This window comes from Muntiacus reevesi, chromosome 5 (genome assembly GCF_963930625.1).
Source record: "Muntiacus reevesi chromosome 5, mMunRee1.1, whole genome shotgun sequence".
NCBI lineage: Eukaryota > Metazoa > Chordata > Mammalia > Artiodactyla > Cervidae > Muntiacus > Muntiacus reevesi.
In genome coordinates, this window is record NC_089253.1 from 48,915,306 (window position 1) to 48,936,471 (window position 21,166).

The window sequence follows — 21,166 nt, forward strand, 5'->3', positions numbered from 1 at the left end:
TGTCTCACTTATAATTCATACTGTTTTTTACTCATCACACATCTCATCTAGGTCCTCTGTATTTCCATTCTCCTTCTCCTCTTTTATTATTTTGTTACACTTCAAAATTTGCAATGTGATGCTTGAAAGAGACTTTTCTACTTTAAATAAAGGCACCCACTGTCATCCCATGTTAGTATCATGTATTTAAAATTTACATAACATTAAGGCTTATTTTATGCCCTATATGGATATTATTAGATAGCTTTTTTTTTTACAACTATAAACAACGACTTGAAAAAGCCTCATATAAAGTTCAGTTCAGTTCAGTTCCGTTGCTCAGTCGTGTCCATGCGACTCCATGAATTGCAGCATGCCAGGGCTCCCTGTCCATCACCAACTCCCGGAGTTTAGTCAAACTCATGTCCATTGAGTCGGTAATGCCATCCAGCCATCTCATCCTCTGTCATCCCCTTCTCCTCCTGCCCCCAATCCCTCCCAGCATCAGGGTCTTTTCCAATGAGTCAACTCTTCACATGAGGTGGTCAAAGCATTGGAGTTTCAGCTTCAGCATCAGTCCTTCCAATGAACACCCCGGACTGAGCTCCTTTAGGATGGACTGGTGGGACCTCCTCGCAGTCCAAGGGACTCTCAAGAGTCTTCTCCAACACCACAGTTCAAAAGCATCAATTTTTCAGCGCTCAGCTTTCTTAGGCTTACTAAAAAGTTAATAAACTAGAAAGAGATAAGTCCATGGGAAGGCATGGTTTTAAAAATTGCCTATATCTCCTCTGTAGTCCAGAGTCAGTTTACTGGAGTCAGTTGTTGAAGTGAGTCATAATATTCAAGGGCCATAATATTCAAGTCATAATATCCAAAATGGCACAGAAGCTGTAGAGTAGATTTTAAATTATCTACTGAAACACAAGGAAAATATCATGGCTTTAGGCACCATTCTTTATTAAATATGGATTAGATACCCTAGAATCTATTGTCTTTTAATGCAGAGGCAATAATTTGCTAAGAGAGGAATTTGCTGTTGTTTGTTGTTTAGTCACTGAGTTGTGTCTGACTATTTGCAACCCCATGGACTGTAGCCAGTCAGATTCCTCTATCCACGTGATTTCCCAGGTGGAATATTGGAGTGGGTTGCCATTTCCTATTCCAGGGGATCTTCCCAACCCAGGGATTGGATCCATGTCTCCTGCATTGGCATTGGTAAATGGATTATTTACCACTGAGCCACCAGGGAAGCCCAGCAGAGGGATAAAGGACTTTTAATGGTTACTACCATGGTTACGAATGTCATGACCATGTCTGCCTTAATCAGACCCTCCAGAGTTGAATGGACACCATAGGAGTAGAATTATAAATAGAAAAAATATACTGGATGAACAGAAAAATAGCCTAAATGAATAGGAAAAACTACAGAGTATATTTAAAGCATGTAGAATTTTCATTTCTGATCTTACTTTAAAAAAAAAAAAGGGATGAATTTAAGTCAATAGATTATTCAAGCAAAACTTAAGAAGATCAGGCTCAGAAAACAGATATCAGACCATAAAGTACTGAGAAAATAATTTGTTCCTATTTTTACAAAGCATTTAACCAATAAATAAGCATGAGAAATGCAGGTACTGAAATCAGGCTTTCTCTGATGAAAAAAAATTATCTGACAATAAAATAGGCTGTGAGAATTAAGACTGGAAAAAGCAGGTCAACTGGGAAATTTAATCAAACTATATAATGGAAATCAAATGCATTGGATTATAAAGAATAATTATGACAAATTTACTGTGAACAAAAAAGCAGAAACACAAGCATGAACAGAAAATATAAGCTGTGAGACATATTTATTAATGAGTTTTAAGTTTATATGTGGAACTATTCAATATTTATGAATTTAAGATAATCATTCTGTTTTTAGAGTATAATTTTGTCTCTACTATTATGGGTGTATGGGACTTACGCCAACCAACCAGCATCAGATATGACGTAACTATGCAATCCACACAACTTTGCTATAAAAAAGTTGCTTGATAACACTTGTGTAAAGCATCAAATATGCCTTAATATTATTAATAGGTAAAATTTAAATACATCAGGCTAACACAAGATGATATGGAATGTCTTTATTTAAAAAACTCCTCTTAAACATCACATTGTGAATTTTGAAGTGTAACAATATAATAAAAGAGGAAGAGAATGGAATTGATTATATAAATACTTGTTTTGTCTAAACAAACTCACTTTAAGTGGTTTTATCCATGCCTCAGTGTCTAGTACCATTGATGCTAATGACTTCCAATGTCAGTCCAGATTAGAGTTCTCTTCCTAACCCCAAATCCACATATCTCAGGCCTCTACTGGATTTCTCCACCTGAATATACTGTCAGTGTTTCAAACTCAACAAGTTCAAATGGGATTCATCATCACCTCCCACCCTCTCATTTCTCCACACAAACCTTGCTTCCCTGCATGTTAATGGTAACACCATATGCCCAGGATCCAAAGCCAGAAAGTCTAGTCGACTTTTTCTTTCTCTGGCTGATTTTCTACTATTTCTTATATTAGTTTAGAACCACATCAGTGCTACTCCCAACCGCATCCCTGCTCATGGGCTACCAGAGTAACCCTTCAAAGATTTAAATATCATCATGTTATTCCAATGCTTACACCTATTTAAAATTTACCCTTTCCCCAACTCTTCACCCCTGGTAATGGTAAGTTTGTTCTTTAAGTGTGTGAGTCTGCTTCTGTTTTGTAAATAAGTGTATCTGTATCTTTTTAAATTTTTTTTGATTCTGCATTTAAGTGATATCATGAAATATTTGTCTTTCTCCGTCTGAATTAGGGAGTTTGGAATTGACATGCACACACTACTATATTTAAAACGGATAATCAACAAGGACCTACTGTATAGCAGAGGGGACTCTGTTCAATATTATTTAACAATCTAAATGGGAAAAGAATGCAGGAGACACAGGTTCGATCGCTTGTTGGGGAAGATCCCCTGCAGGAAGAAATGGCAACCCACTCTGGTATTCTTGCCTCAAGAATCCCATGGACAGAGGACCCTGGCAGGCTGCAGTCTGTGGGGTCACAAAGAGGCAGACACAACTGAGTGACTAAGAACACACACTACATGTAAAGTAGATAATCAACCAGGACTTACTGTATAGCACAAGGAACTCTGCCCAGTTCTCTGTAATAACCTATACGGAAAAGAGTCTGACTACGTACATGTGTATTTATAACTGAATCACTTTGCACCTGAAACGACCACAACATTGTTAATCACCTATATGACAACTGAAAATAAAAAGTTAAAAAGAAATAATAAAGGAAGTTCTTCAGGTTAAGAGAAAGTGATATGAAAAATGAGAAATATATGCATATTTATGAAATAGTTTTCTCATTAAAATTTATTTTAAATATAATTGAGTATTTAGCAAATATAACAGCAATTTATCATGGAGTTTACTACTATACACAAGTAAAATGTACAACAGTAGCACAGAGGGTGGAAGGGGAAAATGTAAGTATGTTTTTGTAAGTTTCTTATATTAAAAGTGAAGTGGTATGTTACAAAAATTGAAATAAAGTTTAATCCATAACTTATGTGATAAAATCCAAATCTCTTCATTTATCTTGCTGTCTGGTTCTTCCTGATGGCTATTTCATCTTTCACCACTCACAGAGAAGCATCATTTTGAAAGAGTTAACATTTTACCATTCAAGAAATCAGTCCTGAATATTCATTGGAAGGACTGATGCTGAAGCTGAAACTCCAATACTTTGGCCACCTGATGCAAAGAAGTAACTTACTGGAAGAGACCCTGATTCTGGGAAAGACTGAAGGCAGGAGGAGAGGGGGACGACAGAGGATGAGATGGCTGGATGGCATCACCGACTTGATGGACATGAGTTTGAGTAAGCTCCGGGAGTTGTGATGGACAGGGAGGCCTGGTGTGCCCCAGTCCATGGGGGTCCCGAAGAGTCAGACACGACTGAGCAATTGAACTGAACCAAACATTTTTTAATATATGCACAGTATTTTACTGGAGTGGAAAGTAGCACCCCATTCAAGAATTCTTGCCTGCAAGGTTCAATGGGCAGAGGAGCCAAGTGGGCTACAACCCATGGAGTCACGAAGAGCCAGACAAGTCTGAGAAACCACGCATACACACATAGTGGTTTACAGCTTTAAGCTTCTGGAAGTCCCCTTCCCTTTGATTCTCCCCAGGGGATTTCTGCTCACTCAACCACTTCGCCTACAGGGTCAGTGAAACATAGCTGTCACTCTCAGTGACATCCTCTGCCTCTCTCTATGTCTGTCTGTCTGTCTCTGTTTCTCTCTGCTTTTCTGCATCTTTGTCTGTGTCTCTGTCCCTCTTGGTCTCTGTCTCTCTCTCTACTGTCGGTCTTTCTGTTTCTCTCTTTGATAGACAACCAGACATAAACATATCTACCCACAAACACTTCTAATACTGTATCAGCAAACTGTATTATACTAATTTGTACATCTTTCTCCTCTGCTAGGCTCTGAATTTCCCAAGAGCTGAATCTATGTATCTTTGTTTTCTAGCACCTGATGGAGAGCAAAATTAATATCTTTTCAAAGAAAGAACGAGCCTGAGGATATATGTACAGATTTATTTCTGTACAGCGCTGCAGCACTTTTTACAATCACAGTAAATTGGAAATAACATACTTATCCATCAACAGAAAATGGATACTCAGTCAACTGAACATTATACAACTAGTGCTGCATATATTTATATGCGCAAATCTCCAAAGCATGATGTTAACCAGAACAAAGCAAGTTGCAGAAACGTACAGCATGTAGAAATTGAAAATACAATATTTAGATATGACAAACCTGATTGATGCTTGCAACACTGTTCTTTTGCTATATTTAAAAAGCACATTTTAAATATTTCATGATGTAAAATGTTTAAAGACATGCCATAAAAACATAACAAAGCAATAATTCCAACCAGGGATTGAACCCAGACCCTTGGCAATGAGAGCATGGAGTTCTAACCACTGGACCACCAGGAAATTCCCAAGCCCTGTGCTTTTTACACTACTCTATACCATTGAAAATAATTGAAAAAAATTGAGATAAATGACAAATTTAGGAAAGCAGGAAGGAATTATAAATGGAGAAACAGAGGCCAAAGGGGACAAGATGAAGAATCAGACATAGGATACAGGGAGAACAGTAGCTTCAGTCGGACCGTGAAATGGGCGAGCATCCATTCAGGAAGCAGCCAGGACTGTGAGTGAGCAAGCCCCACTCCTGAGTTGCACGAGCTTCCGCTGGTGGAGTAGAGCATTTCCGTGCCCCACCCCTTGGAACTTCCAGTCATCCTGAAGTTTACTAACCTGGCTTCAAGGAGGAGGAAGCCTACCAGAGGGAAAGCTCTGAGCTTAGGATGTTGTGTAATGGGAGTGTGTCTAAAATTGATAATACCATGGGAGAAGCAGTGGAAAGAAGTTAGTTGGTCAGCTGGCATTTTATGACAAGTAAGTATGAATACTCCAAATTACTGAATTGCCCATTTATCCTGCTTTATATTACAGTGTCTATCATTAAAAGTGTTGCAATAGAGACGCTTCAGTTACGACTGTGAAGGTTCGTTCATCACGCTGGCGGAGAGAGCTTAGTGGACAAAACACCAGCTTTCACCGGCTATGACACTCTGCAGCCAGAAGTTAATATGCTAGTGGCACTGACTCAGCAGTTCATCTTCTGAATGAAGCTAATTCCACAGAGTTTACTCAGATGGGTGGAGGGTCCTTTGGATAATACCTGGGAAAAACACTGCCTGTCATGTCTGGATAATCAAGATTCCTACAACTTTTACAAACTAAAGATTTCCCCCAGCTTCCTGTAAGCATGAGATGTGGCTGAGCCAAAGGCCTTATCCATATTCTTAAAATTAGTTCCTTAATCTGGCTACTTTCCCCTATTTTATCATTATCTTACACAAAGCCAATTTAGCCTTCCCCTAAACTACTTCTTTTTATTCAACTAATACTCTAATTATATTTTTGTTCTTAAAAATTCTGTTATATTGGAGTATAGTTGATTTACAATGCTGTATTAGTTTCAGGTGTTCAGCAAGGTGACTCAGTTATGCATGTACATATATCTATCCTTTCTCAGAGTCTTTTTCCATATAGGTTATTACAGAGTATTGAGTAGAGTTCCTTGGGCTTTACACTAAGTCCTGGTTGATTATCTATTTTACCCGGAGTGTGTGTGCTTAGGCACTCAGCTGTGTCTAACTCTTGTGACCCCATGGACTGCAGCCTGCCAGGCTCCTCTGTCCGTGGATCTCGAGGTAAGAATACTGGAGTGGGTTGCCATTTCCTCCTCCAGAGGATCTTCCTGATCCAGGGATCAAACCTGCATCTCCTATGTCTCCTGCATTGCAGGCAATTTCTTTACCCACTGAGCCATCTTAATCCCAACCTTCTAATTTATACCTCGCCCTTTTCTTTCTCCTTTCTTACTATATTTTAGATATCTATAACAGTCTCCTTATTTTCTTCAACCTGCTCATAAGTTTTAATCTTAAAAATGTTTTAAGCTTTAAAATCAATCCATTCATCCACCTAATGACATGAACTGATTTTTTATAAACATATCTTTCACCTTTATGGCTTTATCAATTTACAGTGACTAAGTAGGAAGTTTCAGTAAATAGATATGGCATTTTAAGGTGTGAAGAGCAAAAAAACCTTCAGCCTGTGAACAAAGTCATTTTTTTTTTTAATTTTTATTTTTCAGTGGGTTTTGTCATACATTGATATGAATCAGCCATAGAGTTACATGAATCAAAGTCATTTTTTAATAAAACATTGACTATAATTCTTTACTAAAATAAGTAAAAATGCATTTGAAGAGAAAAGAAACCAAGCTTTGTCCAGCTTAAGCCATCCGGTTCCCCAAAGTATATTCTCCCCACAAAGAAGTGTTTATCACAGGCTTGCACACAGTTTGGGAACATATTAAGAATTCTGTTTGTTTCTCCTCTATTATCCTATTCCTTTTACATACACTTGTTTCTTAGTCATACACTTTTAGAGTCTATAATTTGTGAACTATTTCTCAAAAATGCAAAGCCAATCCTAAGTAAATTTAATTTGTTATAGTTTCAAAGTTTCCAACAATATAAAAATAAACCAATAACATAAAGTAAAAAACTATAGGGAAGATTACCTAACAAATCAAATGGTTCAGGTAAATCAGGCTACTGTGAGTTTAGGTGGGCAGACATCCATCACACACCCATATACACATACATGCATGCATATGTCATATGTGTGTGCACATATATAGGTATCTTTTCTTAATGTCATGTTTAATCTTTTCTTAATGTCATATCATCTGCACACACATATATATACATGCACATGTGTACATGAACATATATATATATACTTGTCATATATGTGTATGACTATAAAGATATTTGCATATATATTTTTAAATGTCATATCACCTATTGCACTATGTTTTAAGATGGCAATAAATTCAAGTAGGATGAAGAAGTTTTCCATACGTCCCTGAGGACAGTTGATTATAGGTCTGACCTCTTGAGATTCTGTGTATTTCCCACTTAATCAGTGCTGGAATGAGCTTCTAAGTGGGATCTATAGGATTCCTATGGGAAAAGTGAAGTCATTTAAAAAATAATGAGCCTCTCTTCCACTCCCTCTCCCTTTCCATTTTGAGCTCTATTAGGCCATGATGACAGTCTTCATCTGGGCTACAAAAAAGCATAGTATAAGCATATACTGTTTGCAGTATACAGGGAAACAGTCGGCTAGGAAAGGTTTGGGAAGCTCAGAATATAAATGACACTTTGCAATGGGATAAAAATAATGCTTTACTTGTCCTTTTATAGATAGCAAAAAAAAAAAAAAAAAAAAAAGTGTTTGTTTCCAAAGAAGTTCTATGGGGTTTTTAAGCTCCCAGTGTTTCGGATTTTGACAGTGTAATTGCTTCCCTATTGCCTGGGCAATCATGCACAACTGGAACCATCTCCATTTTGTCTTGTTACAGTAAGACACTAGATAGTTAGATACAATCTCACAACTACTCTAGTTTGGTCACCAGTTTATTTCTCAAAACCCATAACATGAGTGTGTGTGTAGATGTGTGTGTATGTGTGTGTGCATGTGTTACACGCCCCCAACCCGATCCCCTAATACCCCTAAAGTCTTTCCCCAACCTTCGGTCAAACTGAACAGTATAACAGGTGTAATTAGACCTTCAGTAATAGGAACGAATGGAGCGAGCGATGAGACTCCTTCTATGGAAGCCATCAGTGCCTTAGGTCCCCAGGACTGAAACCACTTTAACAAGGTTTGGGGTTTAGGGAATGTCAGTCTAGGCATCTACTGCTTCCCCAAGAGGATGCTCTACCTTCAAAGCAAATCTTCATTTACCATTTCCAGAAGAGGGAGGAAAAGAATATTAGGTACTTTTTACATACATAATGAAGCAAGGTGGAGTTGTGAATATTTTTTTATAGGCAGTAAACCAAATGTTCACATGTGCTCCAAAGTATAAACGCATATCTCTTCAGAATTTTAAAAGCATTCCTGATGTTTTCATCAGCAACTGTTAAAAGAAGATAATATGAAATAGTATTAAACAAAGTTAGCCTTTATGCCTTCAGGAGCAGGCTGAACTCCTACAAGGGTAGAAGATTTAATCAAACAATATTCTTGAGACATATTTCTAAATAGTCAGTTTCAATAACCACAGATAGGTCTGCAGACTGAATACAACATAATTGGTATTATTATTCCATTCCATGTGCACTTTAGTAAACTCATATGAAGAAAAAATGTGCACTCTATTAACATCATATAATGTACCTTCGCAATGGCTGGAACTTTATCCTAGTCTAAAGGATAAAGTTCTTCATCAGTTCAGTTCAGTTCAGTCACTCAGTCGTGTCCAACTCTTTGCGACCCCATGAATCACAGCATGCCAGGCCTCCCTGTCCATCACCAGCTCCCGGAGTTTACTCAAGCTCATGTCCGTCGAGTCGGTAATGCCATCCAGCCATCTCATTCTCTGCTGTCCCCTTCTCCTCCTGCCCCCATTCCCTCCCAGCATCAGGGTCTTTTCCAATGAGTCAACTCTTCACATGAGTTGGCCAAAGTATGGGAGTTTCAGTTTCAACATCAGACCTTCCAATGAACACTCAGGACTGAGCTCATTTAGGATGGACTAGTTGGATCTCCTTGCAGTCCAAAGGACTCTCAAGAGTCTTCTCCAACACCACAGTTCAAAAGAATCAATTTTTCAGTGCTCGGCTTTCTTCACAGTCCAACTCTCACATCCATACATGACCACTGGAAAAACCATAGCCTTGATTAGACAGACCTTTGTTGGCAAAGTAATGTCTCTACTTTTTAATAGGCAATCTAGGTTGGTCATAACTTTCCTTCCAAGGAGTAAGCATCTTTTAATTTCATGGCTGCAATCACCATCTGCAGTGATTTTGGAGCCCCCAAAAATAAAGTCTGACACTGCTTCCACTGTTTCCCCATCTATTTCCCATGAAGTGATGGGACCAGATGCCATGATCTTACTTTTCTGAATGTTGAGCTTTAAGCCAACTTTTTCCCTCTCCTCTTTCACTTTCATCAAGAGGCTTTTTAGTTCCTCTTTACTTTCTGCCATAAGGGTGGTGTCATCTGCATATCTGAGGTTATTGATATTTCTCCCAGCAATCTTGATTCCAGCTTGTGCTTCTTCCAGCCCAGCGTTTCTCATGATATACTCTGCATATAAATTACATAAGCAGGGTGACAATATACAGCCTTGACGTACTCCTTTTCCTATTTGGAACCAGTCTATTGTTCCATGTTCAGTTCTAACTGTTGCTTCTTTACCTGCATATAGGTTTCTCAAGAGGCAGGTCAGGTGGTCTGATATTCCCATCTCTTTCAGAATTTTCCACAGTTTATTGTTATCTACACAATTTAAGAGACTAGATCTGATAGACAGAGTGAGTGATGAACTATGGACGGAGGTTCACGACACTGTACAGGAGACAGGGATCAAGACCATCCCCATGGAGAAGAAATGCAAAAAGGCAAAATGGTTGTCTGAGGAGGCCTTCAAATAGCTATGAAAAGAAGAGAAGCGAAAAGCAAAGGAGAAAGGGAAAGATATTCCCATTTGAATGCAGATTTCCAAAGAATGATAAGAAAGCCTTCCTCAGATTCCAAAGAATGCAAATTTCCAAATGCAGAGTGTGATAAAGGACAGAAATGGTATGGACCTAACAGAATGAGAAGATATTAAGAAGAGGTGGCAAGAATACACAGAAGAACTGTACAAAAAAGAGCTTCACGACCCAGATAATCACGATGGTGTGATCACTCACCTAGAGACAGATATCTTGGAGTTTGAAGTCAAATGGGCCTTAGAAATCATCACTTTGAACAAAGCTAGTGGAGGTGATGGAATTCCAGTTGAACTATTTCAAATCCTGAAAGATGATGCTGTGAAAGTGCTACACTCAACATGCCAGCAAATTTGGAAAGCTCAGCAGTGGTCACAGGACTGGAAAAGGCCAGTTTTCATTCCAATCCCTAAGAAAGGCAATCCCAAAGAATGCTCAAACTACCGCACAATTTCACTCATCTCATATGCTAGTAGAGTAATGCTCAAAATTCTCCAAGCCAGGCTTCAGCAGTACATGAACTGTGAACTTCCAGATGTTCAAGTTGGTTTCAGCAAAGGCAGAGGAACCAGAAATCAAATTGCCAACATCTGCTGGATCATCAAAAAAGCAAGAGAGTTCCAGAAAAACATCTATTTCTGCTTAATTGACTATGCCAAAGTCTTTTACTGTGTAGATCACAATAAACTGTGGAAAATTCTGAAAGTTCTTCATAACTGGTGATAAATCTTAAACTTTCTCACATAAAATATATTCTGTAAAATCTACATTGACCAATAGAAAAAAACTGCAATTATAATATTTAAAACTTTTAGTTAGTGGATTGGGTTAGATCTGGATATATTTTGGCTGGCTTTGCTGCTGAAAATTTCAAGACATACAGTTAAAACTATCAAAAGTTACTTGAACAACATGGATGAATCTTGTAAATGTTACCCCCTCAAGCCAGGCATAAAGGACCACACAATATATGATTCCATGTATATGAAATGTCCAGTGTAGGCAGACCCACAGAGACAGCAGGTAGGTCAGTGGCTGCCTTGGTTATGAGAGGACTGAGGGGTGATGGCTATACACAGTTTCTTTTTTTGTTGTAGTGAAAATATTCTAGAATTGATTGCATTGATGGTTGCACAATCTGAATATAACAAAAAGCACTGATGTATACATTTTTAATTAGTGAATTATATAGTAAGTGAATTGTATTTTAATAAAACTGTTACAAAAAGTTACTTGAGTGACTAAAAGGGACCTGCAAGAACAGAATTTAAGATTATAATCCTTGGCTTAATTCTTTTAGTCCATATCTCTTCTTTCCCACTGAACTCATCCAAGTTGTAATGCATTTTTTTCATTAGTGACATCAATTTAACTATGATACATTATCAGGACTGATTTTAAGTGCTTACATTTAAGGGATATTTAAGTGTAAAAGAGATCATGTTACACTACAGATTCTGGGAAGACAATGCAAAATGTAGAGACATGAGAGAGGTGATGATCAAACAAAGATACTGAGAAGAAAGCATGAAGTTTGCATATAATGTTAAGAAAACTTCAAGATAATTTAGGAGGAATATTTAGGTCAGTTTGTGGGAAGTAGAAAGATTCCTGGATGGTGTACTATCTAAGCAAAATTCCAAAGGATAAAACATAAACCAGGCAAATAAAGATTGGCAAGAAAAGTATACAGGCAATGGGATTAGCAGATAAGACTAAAGACAATACAGAGGCTGGTTTTGGTGGACTCCTAGGAAGTTCAGACTAACTCTAGCCAGAAGGCAAAAAAGCAACCAGAAAAAAGAACTGAAAGATATAATCATTTATGGCTAAATGATTAAAGTTCTCTTAAGTTCTTTCTTATAAAGAATAGAGCTACCGTATGACCCTGTAATCCCACTCCTGGGCATATATCCAGAGGAAAATATGGTCTGAAATGATACATGCACCCCAACATTCACTGCAGTACTGTTTACAATAGCCAAGACATGGAAGCAACATAAATGTTCATTGACAGAGGAATGCATAAATGAGACAAGGTACATATATACAGTGGAATACCATTCACCCATTAAAAGGAATAAAATAATGCCATTTGCTGCAACATGGATGGATTTATCAAATATGAATGGATCTAGAGATTGTCATACTGAGTGAAGTGAGTCAGACAGAGAAGAAATACCATATGACATCCCTTATATGTGGAATCTTAAAAAAAAAATGATACAAATGAACTTATTCACAAAACAAAAACAGACTTACAGACTTAGAGAATGAATTCATGGGGAATCTTAAAAAAATATATGATACAAATGAACTTATTTACAAAACAAAAACAGACTTACAGACTTAGAGAATGAATTTATGGTTGCCATGGTTGTAGGGGGGAGAAGAAGAATAGGGGAAAGGAAGAATAGGGGAAAGGGAAGAATAGGGGAAAGTTTGGGATGGATACATACACACTGCTATATTTTAAATGGATAATCAACATGGTCCTACTGCATAGCACAGGAAACTCTGCTCAATGTTATGTGATCATCCGGATTCAAGAAGAGTACGAGGGAGAATGGATGCATGTACATCAATGGCTGAGTCCCTTTGCTGTCCACCTAAAACTATCACAACATTATGAGCTGACTATGTTTCAATGTAAAACAAAAAGTTAGAAAAAGAAAAAACAAGCTTGGAAATAGAAATCCAAAAAAGGGTTTTAAGCAGTATAATGACAAGATACATTTTGTATCAAAGAAAGCTTACTCTATCAATATTTTGAAGACTGCATGATAGAAGGCCAACAAAAACAGCTGGAAAGTTACTGCAAAATCCAGGTAGAGATGATCTCTGCCAGAAAATGGCAATAACATTGAAAAACAAATAAAACTGAAAGCAGTTTAGAACACTGAATCCTTGCACTGAATGAATGAAGAGTGGGTATGAAGAAAGAGGAAGATGCAAGAACAATACCCATATATCTGGCTTATGTTTTTAGATTATCTTAAAAAATAGACTGCTTTTTAAAGAACAGTGTTAGCTCTACAGAAAAATTGAGGAGAAAGTCCCCATATGTCCAAGGTCTAAATGTCCTCTATTATAAATAAATTGTAGTACATTTGTTAAATACCAGTTAACAATATTGATACATTATTTCAGTACTTAAAGTACATAATTTGCATTAAGATATACTCTTGTACAGTTCTATAGGTTTTGACAAATACATGATGTCATTTATTCACTACTGTGGTTTCATTCCTAACATTTCCACTACTGAACAAATCTCTCTGGCCTCTCCACTCTGGTCCATTGGCCTATTTGTCTGTTCCTTCATTAACACCATGGTGTATTGATTACTGCAGCTGCTCAATAAGCCTTGAAGTTGGATAATACCAGTCTTATGACTTTGTTCTTGTTTGTTGGCTTTGTGTTGGATATTCTGAGTCCTTTGGCTTTCCAAAAACTTCAGTGTCATTTTGTTAATATTCACAAAATAACTTGCTAAAATTTTGAGTGGGATTGTATCGAATCTATAGATCAAATTGGGAAGAAGTGACATTTTAACAGTTATTAGTTTTCCTATTCATAAACATAGAATATCTCTATATGTATTTAAATCTTCTTTGAGTTCCTTCTTTGGAGTTTTGTAGGTTTATTTTTACAGATCCTATGCATATTTTGTTAGCTTTGTATCTATTTAATTATTTTTGCTTTTAATGTAAGTATATTGCATTTTAAATTTTCAAACTTTAATCATTTATTGTTGCTATAAACAACTGACTTTTCTACCCTAACCATGTGTCATGCAAACTTGTTATAAACACTTAGTAGTTCTGGAGGCTTTTTTGTTGATTCTTTGGGAATTCTACATAGATAATCATGTCATTTGTGAAAAAAGACCATTTTATTTGTTCCTTTTCAATCTGCACGTGTTTATTTCCTTTTCTTATCTAATTGCATTAGCTAAGACTTCTAATAGGGTGCTGAACGGGAGAGTCAAGAAGGAACTTCCTTGCATCATTTTAGATCTTCAGGGGAAAGCATCTGGTTTTTCACCATTAAGTATGTTGTTAGATGCAGGTTTTTTGTATGTTTTCTTTATTAAGTTGAGGAAACTCCCCTCTATTCAAAGTTTTCTGAAACTTAATCATCTACTGACAAGGCATACGATGTTTCTTATTTAACTGGTTGCTGTGATGAATTAAATTACTTAATTTTCAAATGTTGAGTCGGACTGGCAAACTAAGAATAAATTCCTCTTGATTATGGCATAAAATTATCATATTACTGGATTTATATTCTTAATCTTTTGTTGAGCTGTTGAGGTTTTTGTATTCATAAGCGTTAAAGTGATTAGTCTGCAGTTTTCCATTCTTTCAATGTCTTTATTGCTTTTGACACCCTCAGTTTTTAAGATAGACATGAGTATAGTTGGAAGCAGATGCAGAAAAGATGCATGTGTGTTTGCATGCGGCTTCTCAATGATGTTCTCTATTCTCTTTCCTTGCAGTTTGAACTGGCTGCAACTGAATTATCTCTCCTAACTTCCCAGTCTCTCTTTTTCTGAAGTTAGAAGGTTATAAAGTTGGACCTACTGAGACCTTAGTCTCAAAAATCTGACACTAGTGATATGGGAAATCTTCTGAAAGATTCTCTTTTCCTAAAACAAATGTGAAGAAAACAGACACATCTTTCCTATTCTAGTCCTTCCACAGATATTCATTATTATGCATACATTCTTTGCACAAACATATTTGGCTGTCTAAGTAATGGAACTGTTTCTGCTCACATGCCAATTGTTTTGAGATTGATGAACTTACCAAGAGAACTGATACTGCATATTTCCTGAATTCTCCTTTTCTGTGACTCCTTTATTTCTAGCTAGAAGGCTAACTCTACAATAGCTAAAGGTATAGAAAATGATATTGAATCATTAAAAGACAAATAAAGTGCCTTGGCTGCCATCTTTGTCTTTATCTCTTTACATGTACATGAATAATTTCAGATGGATGGAGAATTTTGGTTCGCAAATTGCCTCAAACTAATCAGCTTAGTTTAGTAGAATGTTGATGCTGAGGAATAGAAACTACAAAATATGAAGTATAAAATAAAGAATGTGAATTGTTCTATCTCTAAGAATGAAACATAGTGGTTCCAAACTACATGCAGTAGGAAAACATAAGTGAACACCATTAGACCTCCATTTGGTCAAGATCATCAAAGATTGTTGGGGAAATAGACAATTCAGAGCACAAGTTTTATATCTGGAACCTCTTTTTAATCAGGTTTTAAGAAACGGTAGAGTCCCACAGAAATAAATCAAATCCAACACACACACAAATAAATTGTAACTCATAAAACATGCATAATAATGAAAAGAAAATAACATTCACTGGAAATAAAACAGAAAAGAGTCAAACAAACCTTTTATAAAAACAGATGATTAGCCTTTTTGTCCGACATCTTAGCGAGGCGGCAGTGGTCGCAGTTGCTCTCCGGCCTTCGCTATGCCGCCCAAGGACGACAAGAAGAAGAAAGATGCCGGAAAGTCGGCCAAGAAAGACAAAGATCCAGTGAACAAATCTGGGGGCAAGGCCAAAAAGAAGAAGTGGTCCAAAGGCAAAGTTCGGGACAAGCTCAATAACCTAGTCTTGTTTGACAAAGCAACATATGACAAACTCTGTAAAGAAGTTCCCAACTATAAGCTTATAACTCCAGCTGTTGTCTCTGAGAGACTGAAGATTCGTGGTTCCCTGGCCAGAGCAGCCCTTCAGGAACTCCTTAGTAAAGGACTTATTAAACTGGTTTCAAAGCACAGAGCTCAAGTGATTTACACCAGAAACACCAAGGGTGGAGATGCCCCAGCTGCTGGTGAAGATGCATGAACAGGTCCCACCAGCTGTACATTTTGAAAAATAAAACTTTATTAAATAAAAAAAAAAAAACAAACAAAAAAAACAGATGATTAGTACTAACATCTCAGCTTAAATCACATGAAAATTTAACAATGATGTTTCTTTCATGCCCATTATGTGCACTGTCATTGTATTTGGTTATTGTTCGTGGAATGTGGAAAGATTTCAATCATGACCAATTGTTACAGCCTCTAAAATGTGAAGAGGCGAATAGAATAAGAAGAGAAATAATTTCAGTGCTTTTCCCAGAGAGTCTTAAGAGTAGAAGAGCCCATCAAGAGGTTTAGGAAGCCTAGACAAATAGAAGTGGGACAATAATAGCTCTGCGTATTATCTATTACATTTTCTTTTAAAGGATTTCCCCCTTTTCTACTTTTATCTCTCTCTTTTTTAATAACCTCTTAGGATTTCATCAGTTAAAATCCATTTATTTTTCTTTTCACATGCACTGGCTCGTGGTTTATTGTTGCAGCACTGATTTATAATCTCAGACTGCTACGACTGAGGATGTTAACAAATATAGTAAAATAGCCTCTCTTGTTTCTAAAAGTATATAAAAAATTTATTTTACATGAATTTAAGAAGAACAATATTGTCTATTAATAAACTGTCATACTGATTTCTTCTAAGAAACATAATACATGTGCTCCAACATCTATAGTCACAATATCAACTAAGGGGAATCCAAGCAATCCAGTTCAGGGACTGAGATAATGACTGGTTCAGTTGGATCAGGCGCCAGTTCCAACTTGGACTAGAGGAATGCTTTTGTCCAGCACACTTATGGATTCAAGGTCCCTCCACTGTGTATCATGTGAGTTTGACACTGAAAGGGTTGCTATGAAAAGGCATGGTTTGGGGAGATCCTGTGTATTTACTCCAACTTGAAAATACCAGTCTTCTCACTAAAGTTCATCTTACCAGAATATTTAGATGATAGCATAAATTCTTTGACAAATCACTTATTCTGCTCTGGCTTTATCTATGTAGATAGGAAAATACATACCTTTACAGTGTAAGTCTCTATTATGCTAGAAAATAGTTAAATACCAGCTCCTTACCAGAACTCTCAACTAGACAGAGCCATTCACAGGATACAGTCTATTTACTAAGTTGAAACGAAATTCTGGTGAGACATTCATGGTCTTCGCTCAGCAAGGGACCAAGAAAATTCAAAAAAAGAGTCATCAAGAATACTTTCTCATGGAGTTGTGTTACCTAGAATCATGATATAAATTCCAAACTCAGGGCATATTATTTAGAGGGCCTTGATACTATTCTGTTTGTATGTCAGATTTTTTTTTTTTTTTTTACCAGAGGTTTAGGAAATATATTTGATTTTAAAAATATGTTTGACTTCTGCTTCCCTCTTAAAATGCCAAAGAGAAACATTTCCCCTCTTACAATAAAAAGTTTAATAATCTGAAAACTTATAACTTCTACTGAAACCATGAGAAAACTGGGGTTGTAAGGTAACCAATCAAGTGAAACTCAAAGGGAGACAGGAGTCTGCACGGTAGGCTGAGAAGTGGGTAATTGTTTGGCTGGGTGGATGTCAGATATTGGATACCATGTGAGGTACTGCCAGAGGAGAAATGAGCAGGAAGAGAGACCCTCTCTAAGAGACAAGGGAAACCCTAAAGTTGAGGGGGAAACATTGAAAACAAAACTTCTGGCAAACCAACCCACATCTTACATGTAACATTGTCCTAGAGTAATTTTAAAACTGGGATGCACTAGGGTAATTATAATAACAAAATCCAAAACTAACTCAACTCCTGACAAGATTAACTAAAGGTATATAATGTAGGTCTGACCAAAAAAAAAAAAAAAAATGCCATTAGTATAAGGTAATACTACTTACCTCAGTCTCTACTGTCTTACAACAAATGTTCACCAAATATAAGATATGCAAAGAATTCAGACCAATAAAAAACAACATCATGTCAAGTGATAAAGCAATACACACAACTAGACTCAGATATGATCCCAATATTTGAGTATCAGACAAGGAATTAGAAATAGCAATGATTAATATGTTAAAAGATCTAGCTGAAAAATCGACATTATACATGAACAAGTGGGGAATTCCAGCAGAAAGATGAAAAACATATGATAGAATGAAACAAAAATAATCAAAAAGAAACATATACTAACAAAGATGAAGAATCACATCAATAGACTCATCAGTAGGTTTAACAAAGCTAAGGAAATAATTACCTTGAAGATACATCTCAATAGAAATTATCCACACAGAAACAAAGAATAAAACATTAGGGAAAAAAGGAGCATCCAAGAGCTGCGGGAAATACCAAAATTGTAAAAGACAACAGAGATGATGGAGAAGAAATATTTGAAGGGATAATAGTATAATTGAGAACTTTCCAAAATTAATCAAGATAATAACCACAATTCCCAGATCTCAGCAAACATCAAGCAAAATAATTACCAACATACAAACACTCACACACACACCCCCCATTATAATATCAGACAAAGTAGACTGAAGAACAAGAAATATTACATAATGATAAAAAGTTCAACTCACCCAGAAGAAAGTGCACAATTCTAAATCTATAAACACCTAATACCAGAACTTTAAAATGCAGTGAAAAAAATTTCTAAATTATAAAAAGGGAAGAGAAGGCCACAATTATTGTTAAAGACGTCAACACTCGTCTTAGTAATCAATGAAACAAATACACAGAAAAACAACAAAGATGTAGAGGGTCTGAATAATATGTCACCAATTTGGCTTAAATGCATTTATACAAAACTTCATCTAACAATAGTACATAACACGTTATACAACACATTCTTTTCCTGTGGACATTCGCCAAGAGACCATATTCTAGACCATAAAATACACCTTAGTAAACTTAACATAACTGAAACCATACAAAGTTTATATTGTGATTCGTTCACCAATGAATGTCTCTTTGGCTATTTGCTAGTTTTCTGATAGTACCTTGATGATGATACTAATATTAGGTTGGTGCAAATGGTTTGTGCATTGCTGAAATTTGCCATTGGTATTGGAATACATTCTAAACAAATGTGGTTATGTTATATATCATTTTAATGTGCATTTATCACTTTTTTTTTTTTTTTTTTGCTAATGACTTACTACTACATGCTGCTTATTTTATATTTAATTTAGACTAGGGAAAGCTCTTAAGGAGTGGGAATACCAGACCATCTTACCTGTCTCCTGAGAAACCTGTACGTGGGTTAAGAAGCAGCAGTTAGAACCCTGTATGGAAGAACTCATTGGTTCAGGATTGAGAAAGGAGTATGGCAGGGCTGTCTGCTGTCACCCTGTCTGTTTAACCAATACGCTGAGCACATCATGAGAAATGCCAGGCTGGATGAGTTACAAGTTGGAGAAAAGATAGGAGGGAGAAACATCAACAACCTCAGATATGCAGATGATACCACTCTAATGGCAGAAAGCAGAGAGGAACTAAAGAGCCACTTGCTGACAGTGAAGGAGAAGAGTGAAAGAGCCAGCTTAAAACTAAACATTAAAAAAAAACTAAGATCATGGTATCCGGCCCCATTAATGCACGGCAAATAGAAGGGGAAACGATGGAAGCTGTGACAGATTTCCTCTTCCTGGGCTCTAAAATCACTGCAGATGGTGACTGGCCGTGAACTCAGAAGACAACCATTTCTCGGAAGGAAAGCGACAACAAACCTAGACAGCATGTTGAAAAGCAGAGACATTGCTCTTCTGACAAGGGTCATATAGTCGAGGCTATGGTCTTCCCAGTGGTCACATATGGTTGTGAGAACTACATCATAAATCAGGCAGAGCACTAAAGAATTCATGCATTCAAACTGTGGTGCTGGAGAAAACTCCTGAGAGTCCCTTGGACAGCAAGGAGATCAAACCAGTCAATCTTAAGGGAAATCAACCCTGAATACTCATTGAAAGGACTGATGCCAAAGCTGAAAACTCCAGTATTTTGCTCATCTGATGTGAAGAGCTGATTCACTGGAAAAGTTCCTGATGCTGGGAAAGATTGAGGGCAGAAGAAGAGCGCATCAGAGGCTGAGATGGCTGGATAGCATCACTGATGCAATGGAAATAAACTTGGGCAAACTTTGGGAGATGGTGAGGGGCAGGGAGGCCTGACATGCTACAGTCCACAGGTTTGCAAAGAGTCGAACATTATTGGGCAACTGAACAACACATGGAAATGATGTTAGACAAAAAGCAAATTTGAATGACCTTCTTATGTGAGTTCAAACTGGGTCAAAAAGCAGCAGAGACAACTCACATCATCAACAACGCATTTGGCCCAGGAACTGCTAATGAACAGACAGTGCAGTGGTGGTTCAAGAAGTTCTGCAAAAGAGATCAGTCTTAAAGATGAGGAGCACAGTGGCTTGCTGTCAGAAGTTAACAATGACCAACTGAGAGGATCATCGAAGCTGATTCTCTTAAAACTACAAGAAGTTGCCCAAGAACTCAACATAAACCATTCTACAGTCATTTGACATTTTAAGCAAACTGAAAAGGTGAAAAAGCTTGATAGGTGGGTGACTCATGAGCTGACCGCAAATTGAAAAGGTCATCATTTTGAAGTGTCACTTTCTCTTATTTTATGCAGTGACAACGAACCATTTCTCAATTGGATTGTGACGTGCGATGATAAGTGGATTTTATATGATGACCAGCAACAACCAGCTCAGTGTTTGAATGGAGAATAAGCTCCAGAGCACTTCCCAAAGCCAAACTTGCACCAAAAAAAGGTCATGGTCACTGTTTGGTGGTCTGATCTACTACAACTTTCTTAGTCCCGGTGAAGCCATTATATCTGAGTAATACGCTCAGTAAATCGATGAGTTGCACGGAAAACTGCAAGGCCTGCAGCCAGCGTTGATCAACACATAGGGCCCAATTCTTCTCCAAGACAACATCCAAATAACATGTTGCACAACCAACACTTCAAAAGTTAAACAAGTTTTTCCTCATCCACCACATTCACCTGACCTCTCGACAACCAACTATCACTTCTTCAAGCATCTTGACAACTTTTTGCAGAGAAAATG

At 37.1% G+C, this 21,166-nt stretch overlaps 2 protein-coding genes across 2 annotated transcripts in view; one reads left to right on the forward strand and one right to left on the reverse strand.

The window, feature by feature from the left end:
* LOC136169322 (bifunctional methylenetetrahydrofolate dehydrogenase/cyclohydrolase, mitochondrial-like) overlaps positions 1 to 21,166 on the reverse strand; it is a 238,868-nt gene that overhangs the window by 48,569 nt on the left and 169,133 nt on the right. The gene's annotated exons all lie outside the window — the stretch shown is intronic.
* On the forward strand, positions 15,638 to 16,151 carry LOC136168922 (small ribosomal subunit protein eS25). The gene has a single exon (XM_065936660.1). It carries the CDS (start codon positions 15,701 to 15,703, stop codon positions 16,076 to 16,078), a length of 378 nt encoding a protein of 125 aa, XP_065792732.1. The 5' UTR covers positions 15,638 to 15,700; the 3' UTR covers positions 16,079 to 16,151.

What these genes read in the sequence shown, in the direction of transcription:
- LOC136168922 (XM_065936660.1), top strand. Translation starts at nt 15,701, where the DNA reads ATGCCGCCCAAGGACGACAAGAAGAAGAAAGATGCCGGAAAGTCGGCC.